We start from the raw sequence: 14395 nt of genomic DNA on the forward strand, positions 1-14395 counted from the left end.
CTATTGTGTCGAGTGTGTGGCAAATTTGCCACAGAATATTAAGTAAACCAATCTCATAACATTTAATGAAATGGATCTGCCTTTTTCCACAGCTACATACACACTACCTGACAAAAGTCTTGCTGTCGATCCAAGTTGTAAGATCAACAAATAATAACTTCACTTAGAGGGTCATTTGAAAAAGTATTTGAAAGGTAGATTTTTCTGATGAATCATCTGTTGAACTGCATCCCAATAATCATAAATACTGTAGAAGACAACTACAGAAGTCAAGTTTGGTGAAGGAGTGCGAGAGATCTCCAGAGTGGATGACATCATCGACAGCCTGAGGTATCAAGACATTTGTGCTGCCCATTACATTACAAACCACAGAAGAGGGCAAATTGTTCAGCAGGATAGCGCTTCTTCTTATACTTCAGCCTCCACATCAAAGTTCCTGAAAGCAAAGGTCAAGGTGTTCCAGGATTGGCCAGCCCAGTCACCAGACATGAACATTATTGAGCATGTCTGGGGTAAGATGGAGGAGGAGGCATTAAAGATGAATCCAAAGAATCTTGATGAACTCTGGAGATACTGCAAGAACGCTTTCTTTTGCCATTCCAGATGACTTTATTGATAAATTAAGTCATTGCAGAGATGTATGGATGCAGTCCTCCAAGCTCATTGGGGTCATACACAATATTAATTCTTTTTCCACGGCACCATGACTTTATATTCTATACAGTACATTATTTCTGTTAAGTGATAAGACTTTTGTCTAAACAAAGTCAGACTCCTAATTAAATGATTAAAAATCAAGACATTATTTTATTTTAGTAAAATAAGCATAATCTGGAGGCCTTTGTCTTTCATATAAGCCACTTCTGATACCAAATGATCAACTAGAAGTTAAGTTATTATTTGTTGTTCCTAATACTTAAATGGATGACAAGACTTTTGTCAATTGTGTATTTATACCATATTCATATCTTCTAACCTATTCAATCTAATAGTATTCGATGATACTAAGACAACATACATTTTGAAAAACTGACAAACTAAATAAAATCAAAATGTTACAAACAAACAGCGAATGATAAACTTCATTGTGATGCTTTTTTTTTTGAGTGTTGTTTGAAAACACAGACATATTTAGTCACCTCTTTCATTCATGACTTCTGCTTTTGCCGTAATGTTACAGCCAGCAGCAGTTTCATCATGATGTTTGTTCGAGGTGTCCCGCAGGGGCAGGACGGGCTGGTTGATAAGGTGATCACAGAGCCCTGGGGTGTAACAGACACACTGAGCCCCGTCACCACACCTGCTCTCATTCGGCCTGATTTGTTTATGTTCCAGTCTAAAAAGCACCATCGCTCTCCTCTCAGTCACTGGCAGCCCATGTGAGTGTCACAGACAGATGAGGCGTCCCATAAGAGGCCAGCAGAGGGGTGTGTGTATGTCTGCGTGTGTCTGTCCAACCTGCTGCTATTAATACCAGCCCACACACACATAATCTGCAAGATAGGTTATCCTCTTACTCATGTTAACCAGAGACTCCAGGGTTTGTCTTGAATGGTGACGGAGAAAACACAACAAATCAGACGTACTGTAGAAAGCACACTTTTGTTTTCCTCCCCTTTGCGTCAGTTTCGTTTTACTTCCTCTCCTCGGCTTGCCAGAGGGCAGGCGCCGCTCTGTGTGACCGCGCATGTGTTTTGTCCCAGCGTTTATTAGTGCCGATCTTTCTCTGGAGCTTTCATAAGTTTGTGTGTTTGGTCATGAATACACTCCCAGCGTATTCGGGAGCCAGAATATCAGGCTGCTGGGCTCTCAGGGCTGATGGAAGGTAAGAGCATTTGCTTTATAGATGTCTAGTTTTTAAGCAGTGGTGTACTTGAAAGTGCGTGTAAAATTCAGCTGCTTTTGCAAGAGCATTTGCATCAGTTTAATGGATTTGCAGAGTAAAAAAACTCATTTGTATTTAGTAACTAGTTTCACTTATCTTTTTATTATAAGTGTTTAGTGCTGTTGAACTATGAATCATGACTATAAATGTATACTAAATAAAAGCTTGTGTTTACTTACAGTAATATATGTGTGTATGTATACAGGGACCAGCTTAAATGTACATCCCTGACAGATCTCTCCTTTAAATTCATACATTAGTTTAATCAGTTTAAAAGACAAAACTGGAACTAATCTAACGTAATAATTTGAGATCAAGATTATTATTATTATTAATATATTTATATATTATTTAAAAAATTGGTTTGTTTTTTGTTTTGCAACAGCTTATTTGAAGTTAAGAGTATTATCGTTCTGTTCCTGTAGGTGAACACACTTATTTGATTGAATATAACTTTTTATTAAAACTGTTTTGTTTAAATGCACCAAAATATATTGTCACCACATGACAAAAATGTAAGTAGAGGTCTGTAAACATCATCTAAAGCTATGGTATGCTGTAATAATATCTTGTCATAGGAACAACATAAATGATTGTATAAATATGTAATTAAATATGAATTTGACAGGATACTGTGTCATGAGGACCAAGCAACATCTCCAGGTTCTTTGAGAACCAGACCAAAAAAGTAATGTGTACTTGTCTTGCTTTTTAAAACAAAGCTTCAACTATTTTATTCATGTTAAAACAGCTCGGAGTTCTGACAAACTTTGTTTTTATTTCTATATTTGTTTTCTTTTTAAAAAAATGGTTCTACTCTGTTTCAGCTGACAGCAAACAGTGTTTATCAATAAATAATATTTTGAGAGAAAAAAATATGGTGTGGTATCGATTTAGTATCGGTATCGAGATATTTAATTTAGGTATCGTATCGAAGTCAAAAATTGGCATCATGCAATACTGTGTATCCCGAAACTATTCATAGCACTTCACTTTTTCCACATATCTTTATGTTACAGCCTTATTCCAAAATGGATTAAATTGATTTATTTCCCTTAAAATTGTACACACAATACCCCATAATGACAATGTGAAAAAAAGATTTTTTGAAATGGTTGCAAATTTATAAAAATAAAAAAAATCACGTGCATGAGTATTCACAGCGTTTGCTCAATACTTTGTTGATGCACCTTTGGCAGCAATTACATCCTCAAGTCTTTTTGAATATGATGCCACAAGCTTGGCACACCTGTCTTTGGGAATTTTTACCCATTCCTCGTTGCAGTATGTCTTAAGCTCTATCAGGTTGGATGGGAAGCGACGGTGTATAGTCGTTTTCATATCTCTCCAGAGATGTTCAATAGGATTTAGGTCTGGGCTCTGGCTGGGCCACTCAAGGACATTCACCGAGTTGTTGTGAAGCCACTCCATTGATATTTTGGCTGTGTGCTTTGGGTCATTGTCCTGCTGGAAGATGAACCGTCGCCCCAGTCTGAGGTCAAGAGCACTCTGATGCAGGTTTTCATTCAGGATGTCTCTGTACATTGCTGCATTCATCTTTCTTTCTATCCTGACTAGTCTTCCAGTTCCTGCTGCTGAAAAACATCCCCACAGCATGATGTTGCCACCCCCATGCTTCACTGTAGGGATGGTATAAGCCTGGTTATTGATCACCTCCCCCCTGACTAAGGCCCTTCTCCCTCGATCACTCAGCTTAGATGACCGGCAAGCTCTAGGAAGAGTCCTGGTGGTCCAAAACGTCTTCCACTTCTGGATGATAGAGGCCACTAAGCTCAGTGGAACTTTCAGAGCAGCAGAAATCTTTCTGTAACCTTCCCCAGCCTTGTGCCTCAACAATCCTGTCTTGGAGGTCTACAGACAATTCCTTTGTCTTCATGCTTGGTTTGTTCACATTGTCATTACAGGGTATTGTGTGTAGAATTTTGAGGAATTAAATGAATTTAATCCATTTTGGAATAACACTGTAACATAAAAAAATGTGGAAAATGTGAAGCGCTATGAATACTTTCTGGATGCATGTGTATGTGTGTGTGGGTGTATATATGTGTATATGTATGTATATGTGTGTGTGTGTATGTGTGTATGTATGTGTATATGTGTGTGTATATATATATATATATTTTTTTTCTAATGTTTTAGCACCTCAGGTCATGTTTCAATGGGTTTTCATAAGGAAGTGTTTACCAGTGAGCTGCACAATACTGTGTTCTCATACAACCCTGTAGTGAACTTGTGATGTGCTGTAGAATTTGCTGATTTTGCTGCTGCTGTTGAGGTTAGCGTGTGAGCTGTTTTAAAGGGACAGTTCACCCAAAAATGAAAACTGTCACGTTATTCATCCCCATGTTGCTTCAGTCCTAATTTATATCATTTCCTTTGTAAAGCTCATCAAATAGATAAATAGATGTTTTAAATAATGTTTGTGCCACTCTGTTTCATTTAGCATGTGATGGTACACTGTAATCACAAAAAGTCAAAACAAATATTTATATGCTTATGTTTATACATAATATGTAACTAGGCATGGGGCGGTTATGGTGTATTACCATAGAAAGCTATTGTGACGGCAGCACTCAAGTCAAGCAATCTTAACATTGTTTTGTATACACTGCTAAGCAACACAATGGCATCGAATGGCAGCGAATCGCACATTGTGCGAGACTCAGAGAAAACGTTTACAATTCGGTCATGGCATATCGTGGTGCATCCAATGTCATACCAAATTCATCACCAGCGCTTCCCACACATAAGACTTTGCCTAAGCGACCCGGTTCTGTGTGCATGAGAAACAGAATACTCCTCCACAGACTCGCATGCTCTGCTGCTGCAGACCCACAGAGACGCGCTGGGCACCTGTTCTGACTTTGTTAGTAGCTTTGAGAAGAGCGCGAGGAAAAGAAAAGCCTTTTACTAAATAGACTGATCCAGCTCATTATTTAGGGTGACAATACATTTTCTTTTTCCCGGGCATGTCCTCTATTTGGGACCTAAAAATGCATTCAGCCAGGATTTCTAAATCGCCTACCATGTCCCGGATTCTGCTTTCGCTATCCATTTTACATTACTTTATACGCAAACTTTGGCCGGTGCATCTCAATCTCTTAGCAACACCAAGGCTACGAGAGAGAGAGAGATGGAGCAGATTTGACCTGTCAGTGGTGCAAATGGATAGTAGGAGTGAAATAGTGGATTTCTTATTTTTTATTTCATTTTTTACTAGAACACACTGAAAAGAAACAGTGTGATGTAAAAGGTGTTAAATGCTAAACATTTTTGTTGTTTTAATTGTCTGTTAAATAAGAATAAGAAATCTTTCTATTGCTGAGGGCCATTACAGTTTAAAAGAAAGAATAGTATTACTTTCGGGCAAAAGGAAAGTTTAATTGGAGGCATTCCCATATTTAACTCTTCTTTAAAAAGCCCAGAAAGATAAAGTAGGGTGGAATCTGTGCTATATATTATGCAAATAAAATGAATTTTGATAAATAAAATTTTTCTTAAAAGTCACATCATTTTATGTGCTGTGGAGAAAAGGTGTTTTAATCCAGCTACTGCAAGTATATTTATGTTAAAGATAATATGTGCAATATATATTATTATAAAATGAATAATGTTTTGTTTGGGAACACTGATACAGCCATAATCTTCTTAATGATACAAACACAGATTAAATAGCTCTGGTCATGTGAATGTTTGCACTAATTACTGCACATTTTTATTTATTTAACAATAACTTTTAACAATAACTCCCTATTTCTGCTGCCCAGTGTGACAGATATTTTTCAGCCTGAAACTGGATAAAAAATTCATCAAAAACCTGTTTTGCACTTTAAAAATATAGTTTTGTTGATTCAATTAAGATATTTTTCAGGCTCTTAATATTTATTCTTTAATTCTTTTTTATATATTCTATATGTAAAAGGTTCACAATTATGCAACCAATAGTTAATAAATTGGACTTTTTTTTTTCCATACTCACTGTTGCTGACTTTAGTTCTCAGTTTGATCTAGCCGTTCATACATTCCACTTAACGAAATAGGTAAAAGTAAAATATTCATAATTTGTGCTGTTTATTGTATCGGATTTGTATCGGTATCAGTTAGTACTGAAGGCTGCAATATCGGTATCGTATAGGAAGTTAAAATGTATCGGGACATCCCTAGAAGATACTGTTGCCCTAAAAAAACTAAATAAAAGTTGTGAAAACATGTTAAAAAAATTACATATAACAGAAAACTATGGCAATTTTAAAACCTTGACTTTTCCAAATCGCAGTAAACCTTGAAACCAGTAATTGTGCCATGCCTTTAAGTATCTTATTTTAAGTTAATCAGGTTTCAACTACCGTTTTTAAAGTTATACAAAGTTTAACTTAATATATTTAGTCAGTTTGGTTGATGTACGTTGAGATGACTAAAAAGTAATTTGATTCAATTAAAAACCTAAGGTAGCAACAAGAATTGTTTTTACAGTGTACTGTATGAAATTCTCATGTCACAATAATTGAATGACATTAATAAAAAGGTTGAAGAGATGAATATCAGTTTGTCATGAGTTCTGAAACCTCTTTGCATAACAAAATAAAGCTAGAACATTCAAATACAGTTAAACGAGATGCAAGAAACTAAAGAAAACAATGGTTTAATACACATCTTAAACATTTTTTTAAAAGCTCACAGATCACACAGCAAAAACTCCTTGTCAAGAATTATAAAATTACTTCTAGCCAAAAAATGATTCTTGTTTTAAGAATAAAATACTAAGCAAGATCAGATTGTGTTAGATTATTTATAAGTGTTTTAAGATTATATATACTTAAAGCATAAAGTTAGGTGTTTTACCTGCAAAACTTGCTTTAATAATAGAGACCTGATTTAAGACCAGCCTTGTATTTTTCAAGACATTATTTTAGCTGTAATTTTTTTATTTAAGTTCGCCTATTTAAAAAAAAAAAAAAAAAGCTCAATCACACTTGTTCTTAAGGGACAAAATACATTCTGTTCTGCATTTTTAGAAGCAACAAGTAATAATTTGCCATTTGCCATTGTCTTAATTTGAATAAAATATTGTGGACAATTTGCATCCATGTGTGAGACAATTCATGCAATAATCTTGTTTTAATTTGAAATGCTTTGACTCATTTTAAGACAACACATATATAATGACAATTCCTAAACTCAAAGCAAATCTCCTGATTAGTAAATCTAGTTTTAAGACCGTTTCACACAATGTAAGAAACGCATATAATTTTAAAAGCTATCAATACACTAGATTTGAGATTAATACACTGATTGGAGTAAAGGATATGGTACTTATTTTAAGACATTTATTTTAAGTACAATTATTTTAGTCTACTGGCAGATCATTTGACTTGTTTCTAGTTTGTATCTTCTTAAATCATTCATTTATTTAATATACTTTAGATTTTTTTAAAAGGTCTGAAAAAAAGAAAGCCTTAGTCATCAGAAAGCCTTAAGTAGAGAAAATTACAGCATGTTCACACGTGGTAGGTTGAGTTTAAATAAAACAAACTCTGTTATAATTGTTCGCTGGAACAAGTGTGAACGCTGCTGTCTGAACCCTGTTATATGTTTATTGTGGCCGGGAGAGCTCAAAGGCATTATGAGAAAACGCATGCAAATTTAAAAACACTGAACTGAGAAAACATCTTCATCACTTTGACAACACACATGCATGCAAATTCTTACAGCACATGCATTTACAGACACACTACATTTTCAGGAACCCAAAAAGTGCTTACTTTTTAGAGTCAGTGGTTCATTTAACAGATTGCTCAGATTATTAGGGCTAAAATATACAAACAAGGAACTGTATAGGACCAGGGTGTTAACATAAAAATAAAAATAAAAACTCTGGTCTCCGACAACACCACCTAATTTCCTAGTTATTCCCTAATCGTTTAAATCATACTCATAACCTTTTTTTCCTTTATCTGACAATTACTTTTTAAAATGTGTTATCTATTGCAATGTACTTTCTAATCCTTTTGCAAAATGAATTAGATTGAATCATTAGTTCACTTTGAAAATGCATATTCTGAACTTCTTTTGTTATTTTACCTATTTTTTCTGTTATTTTACATGCAAACTTTTTGCAGCTTAGCTTAACATCCTGATTCTAACATATATTGTAATAAAAGAACATTTTATACTGTCATAAGTGAAAAATAAATCTTCATTGGGATCCATTTTGGACTATATCAGTGGCCTACCTTGTACTTCTGTTGGTGGCAGCATGTAACATTTTCATCTTAAAAGGCTTTTTCATATATATATATATATATATATATATATATATATATATATATATATATATATATATATATATATATATATATATATATATATATACACACACACATGCAATATCACGCTCGTAGCAGTTTATCGGCACTGGTGGGATATACAGCCACATTGCACTGATACGAGTGTGATATTGCGTTTATACAACAGTTTGACGGCATAATTATGTATATAAAATAGAAAATCAAACACGGAGTCTAAAAATTCTTTTGTAGGAGCAACTACTTCCGCCACCCATTCACATCTTCAGCTGATGTCAGAGCAGCAGAAATTGTTGCTACGCGCTGTTTCTCAGAAATTATAAATATTTAAAATAGTTATAAATAAACTGCACAGTTGCAATCTAAACAACTACATTCTTGACTAAAGAAGCCTTAAAAGTACATTATGTTGTCCAACAGCTGCAAAATTTTTCAAACTTTAGAGTGTCCTCTGCTAGTCGCTTTATGTGGGCGGAGTAATACACAAGGGTAAAGAGGCTGGATGGATGCTGTTATTTATTAGCCCCCTGAATTATTAGCCCCCTGTTTATTTTTTTCACCAATTGCCGTTTACCCGAGAGAAGATTTTTTTCAAGACATTTCTAAAGATAACAGTTTTAATAACTCATTTCTAATAATTGATTTATTTTGTCTTTGCCATGATGACAGTACATAATATTTGACTAGATATTTTTAAAAACACTTAAAACTATTAATAATTTTAACCTTAAAATGTTTTTTTAAAAATGTAAAACTGCTTTTATTCTAGCCGAAATAAAACAAATAAGCCTTTCTCCAGAAGAAAAAATATTATCAGACATACTGTGAAAATGTCCTTGCTGTTAGACATCATATGAGAAATATTTAAAAAAGAAAAAAAAAATCAAAGGGGGCTAATAATTCTGACTTCAACTGTATATATAATTTTTTGTTAGATATTTTGGTTATTTTGTGAAATATTTGTCACGCTCATCTATTAATAATATTAAACACTGTTCACTGTTAAAATCCTCCCTTTAAAATTCATCATTGACCGTCATTGTATAGTGAAGTTTCAGATTTTTGCTGCAAAATGTTTGGTGTTCCAGCAGAAAGAAAATCTCATGTTAAATTGGGCTGCACTATATATGGGAAAATGATCGTTATCATAGTATATGCAATATCCATATCACAAAGAAGTGCAATAAATTCAATTAATTTTGTTCCGAGCATTTGTATGCATTGGATGTTTATATAAATCTAATAGGGCCTTTACTATCTTTATCCCCACTAATGCCAGGAGACAACAGAGGAGAATGACAACAGCAAATAAAAATACAAATTTTTGTCCAGTTTTCAGTCATTCATGATGTTTTATAGTCTAAATGTTTTTATTATTTAATTAGCTCAGAAAAATATCTATTTCCTGTTTATTTTAGTATTATCATTACATTATTTTTTTATTTAATTGTATCTTTTAAAGTTAGTTATATGCAAAAAAATTGTTATCACGACACTCAACAAAAATATTGCATGTTTTCCCAGTATCATGCAGCGCTAATGATACAGTAAATGATGACAGACTGTCATTTTGCACGATCTGTTGCTTTAAAAGAGACGTTGACAGACAGTATTTTACAGTGGTTTGTGGTTTCTGAAAATGCCGGGCCAGAGTCCACCATTTTGTGATCTTATCTGTTATCACTCTCTTATATTGTAGCAGGTCAGATAGTCAAGATTTCTTTTCACACAAACAGAAACTCAAGGGCTCGCTCTGCACTCAGGGTAAATTTCCTTCTTGATGAACTTGCTTTATTCTAGTTTTACCAGTTGTGGTTGTAATTAAAAGGCCTCAGCATTGTGGGATAACTGAAGTATGCCAGCAAGTTTGGGGATTACACAGTCATGCGCCACTTCATCTGATTTGCTTTAAATATATATACATTTCGTAAAGGTTTAGTTAAGGTATTATTCATTTGACTTGATGGACAAGTATGTGCAAACATCTGTGGACGTCTGGCTTTCTCGCCTGATTCAGTAAGTATTTTACTTTGAATTTTACACTTTCTGCTTATGAAACACACAATGGTGTGACGCACACTTTATAAACGTCTACCTATTTTACCTCGTATCTCTGTTGGTTTGTGATTCATCATCAGTCATTACATAAATGCTCAACTAATGCATTCCAGCACTCAGAAACCACAGAATGTTTTCTACAAGCTGGCCATAAATATATTAGGCATGTGCATAGTAGGTTTTTTCATTTTGTAGTTACAGTAAACACTTTAAAATAATGTTGTAACATTAGTTAAGGAATAAGAATAGTTCAGCCAAAACAAAATATTGTTACTCTGTTCACTCGCCACAAACCTGATTGAGTTTCTTTTTTCTGTTGAACACGCACAAAAAAATGGGAACCATTGATTTTCATAGTATTGTTTTTTTTCCTGCTACGGATGTCAATGACTACGTTTACATGGACACAAGTAATCAAATTATTTACCTTAATATAATTAAGACAATAATATGATTAAGGTGTTTACATGAGTTGCTTTTTGAATGTTCCTTTCATGATCCCGTTTTACATGTTATAGTACATAGTTCAATTAACGTCATTGTGTCACCGCGCTATTCACGTTTCCTCCGGAGTTTCACTTAATTTCGGGTGTTTCATTTTTAATTTGTAGATTTTTAACTGCAGTTTGGCACTTTCACGTTCACGTTATGCATGCCCCCATGACAAACGAGATATTAGATCCAACTATGTTGAAAGAGTGTTGTTTTAAATGGAATTTGATACCGCGCACTGAATGGGAGAAAAAAAACCTCCGCATTTCACGGTGTATGTGTCTGTGGTCTTCACTGACTCGGTAGGTGCAAAGAATAGTGTCAAATAGCCGTGTTTGTGTGTGTGTGTGTGTGTGTGTGTGTGTGTGTGTGTGTCTGTGTGTGTGGGGAGTATCCTGTCACAAAGCACAGTGAAAAGTCCTACATGATGGTAATAGTTTGATTACGGTGTTTACATGTCTGTACTGTACTTCAATAATGCGACTAAAATTAGCATACTCCACATGTCTTAATTCCATTTCTCTTTAGTTCGATTATGACTTTAATCGGATTAAATTAATTTTAAAAATGCTGTTTACATGGTAGACTCTTAATCAGTGTATTGTCTTAATCGTAATAAAAATCACATTATTGGTGTCCATGTAAACGTACTCAGTTTCTACCAGTTAAACTGGTTAATTTTTCAGAATATCTTATTTTGTGTTCAACAGAATGGTTTAGAACAGGGATGGGCAAACTCGATCCTGGAGGGCCGGTGTCCCTGCATAGTTTTGCTCCAAACCTAATCAAACACACCTGCTTGTAGCTTTCTAGTGATCTTAAAGACACTAATTAGGGTGTTCAGGTGTGTTTGATTAGTGTTGAAGCAAAACTCTGCAGGGACACCGGCCCTCGAGGATCAAGTTTGCCCATGCCTGGTTTAGAACTACTTGTGGGTGAGTAAATGCTAAGTAATTTTTCTTTTTTTTTGAATGAACTATCCCTTTAACTAGCATTAGGTAATCATAAATGAAATACTAGTCCAGCATTTGTTAATATTAGTTTATAAATGTTTGTTAATTCACAGCCCAATAACTACTGTTGACATCTGTTGTTCTTGAGAAAGTCTTAGTAAATGTTGAAATGAACATTTGGTAAGATTAAGAAATGATTAGTCAGGATGACAAATGCGGTCTTATTGTTAAGTGTTACCAAATTTACAAAGTAAATAACAGAAATGAACAGTATGTACGTTGAAAAATGTACTCATTGAAATATGACGTGTATAATGCATGCAATGTAATGTTAGGTATTTATATGTACAGTATGGATTTGATGGACTTTTAGCTTGTAGGACAACTTATGCTGTGTTTTTGATATGATATTTTGATATGCATTTTGGAATGGGTTATTTGAATTGTGATATTATTTATCATATTGATAATCTCAAGTGCATTGATGGGATCAACCACCCAAAACGGAAAACTATCACCCATATTATTCCAATTCTGTATGACATTTTCTCTTCAAAACACAAATGAAGAGACTTTACTGACACCAGAGAAATGCTTGCCGCTTCATACAATTAAAGACATTTACTGTGCTCTTAACGTTTGCTATCAGGGAATGATGCTTAAAATGAAAGCCTCGCCTTCTACTCAGTCATCTGTTTCCATTTGAAATGCATCAACATGCTGAAATAAATGTCTCAGCAACGTTCAGTTTATGTACGCTTTTTAAAAAAAAAATCACTTTAAGGCTCACTTTAAATGATGAACAGAATTATTATAATCTCATGTACACTCACCAGCCACTTTATAAGGTACACCTTACTTGTTCCATGTTGGACCCCCTTTTGCCTTCAGAATTGCCTTAATTCTTCGTGCCATAGATTCAACAAGGTACTGGAAATATCCCTTAGAGATTTTCGTCCATATTGACATGATAGCATCACACAGTTGCTGCAGATTTGTCAGCTGCACATCCATGATGCGAATGTTCCGTTCCAGCACATCCCAAAGGTGCTCTATTGGATTGAGATTTGGTGACTGTGGAGGCATCATCATGTTCATGAAACCAGTGTAAGATAATTCGCGCTTTATGACAAAGCGCATTATCCTACTGGAAGCAGTCATCAGAAGATGGGTACACTGTGGTCGTAAAGCAATGGCCATGGTCAGCAACAATAATCAGGTACTGTAGGCTGTAGCATGATGCTCAATTGATACTAAAGGGCCCAAAGTGTGCCAAGAAAATATCCCCCATACCATTACCCCTCCACCAGCCTGAACCATTGACACAAGACAGGATGGATCCATGCTTTCATATTGTTGATGCCAAATTTTGACCCTACCATCTGAATGTCGCAGTAGAAATCGAGGGTCATCAGACCAGGCAAGGTTTTTCCAAACTTCTATTGTCCAATTTTGGTAAGCTTGTGCCAATTGTAGCCTCAGTTACCTGTTATTAGCTGACAGGAGTGGCACCCAGTGTAGTTTTTTGCTGCTGTAGCCCATCCGCCTCAAGGTTTGACATGCTGTGCATTCAGAGATGCTTTTCTGCATACCTTAGTTGTAACATTTTACTGTTGCTTTTCTATCAGCTGCAACCAGTCTGGCTATTCTCCTCTGACCTCTGGCATCAACAAGGAATTTGCACCCACAGAACTGCCTGATATTTTCTCTTTTTCGGCCCATTCTCTGCGTGAAAATCCCAGCATATAAGCAGTTTCTGAAATACCAACACCAACAATCATGACATGTTCAAAGTCACTTAAATCCCCTTTCTTCCCCATTATGATGCTCAGTTTGAACTGCAGCAGATCGTCTTGACCATGTCTACATGCTTAAATGCATTGAGTTGCTGCAATGTGATTGGCTGATTAGAAATTTTGGCTAATTAGCGTTAACGAACAGTTGGACAGGTGTACCTAATAAAGCGGCTGGTGATTTTTAATTATGCTATGCCTAGCACTTTCCATGTTTGTGTTAATAACAGCAGTCCGTGCACTTGTTTGGAACTAAAACCATGAGTGATAAATTCAGGTACTTTGTTCACCTCAACTGTCACAATCAAATTACTCATGACAACACGGTAATATTCCGATCCATTTCAAGCCAAACACGTTTTGCACCTTATTGCAGCGGATGTATTATAGGACTTTATGGTGTTTTATCCTTGACATTAATATTCTTCCCAACATCTAGTTTCCATTACATTACTTTAGTGTTGTGTGTATTACCGTGATGAGGTTTAGCATTTACATGTTTGTCAGTATGTTCTGTGTGCATATGTGTACAGTATGCTTCTCTGGTTGTGGAAAAGCTGTTTATGATTGTCATATTATGGGCCAATGCGGAACTCGGAACAACTTGTTTTTGGTGTCTAGTTTTGTTTTTGCCTCTGTAACAAAGATACAATCTGTTAGCTGTAGATGTTAATACATCAAAACATTGGTGGAACACCGTATAAATGAAGGAAATACAGTACTGTACAATTCATTTAAATTTGGCAGTTTCAGTCATAGTTTTAGTGGTAATCTGGTAGTGGTAATAAAAATAAGTAATTGATCACAACATACTGCAGAATTTATGAGTCCACTGTTATCCGACTTCTCTTCATTGAAATAGAGGGATCTGTCCTAACCGTTACCTTC

The 14395-nt window shown here is 35.1% G+C and overlaps 1 protein-coding gene across 5 annotated transcripts in view; it reads left to right on the plus strand.

Annotated features, from left to right (window-relative positions):
- The window catches only part of uckl1b (uridine-cytidine kinase 1-like 1b), a 76444-nt gene that overhangs the window by 4197 nt on the left and 57852 nt on the right, over positions 1-14395 (plus strand). For 2 of the 5 annotated variants that reach the window (XM_056449804.1, XM_056449803.1), the window contains exon 1: positions 1500-1825. The exons of 2 other annotated variants lie outside the window; for them this stretch is intronic. In XM_056449804.1, the coding sequence (XP_056305779.1) occupies positions 1758-1825 (68 nt within the window). In that variant the 5' untranslated portion in view covers positions 1500-1757. Of the gene's footprint in view, positions 1-1499; positions 1826-9985; positions 10228-14395 lie in introns of those variants that run through there. One more of the 5 variants, XM_056449805.1, reaches the window with a different exon arrangement.

The sequence above is a fragment of the Danio aesculapii genome, chromosome 23 (genome assembly GCF_903798145.1).
Source record: "Danio aesculapii chromosome 23, fDanAes4.1, whole genome shotgun sequence".
Lineage (NCBI taxonomy): Eukaryota > Metazoa > Chordata > Actinopteri > Cypriniformes > Danionidae > Danio > Danio aesculapii.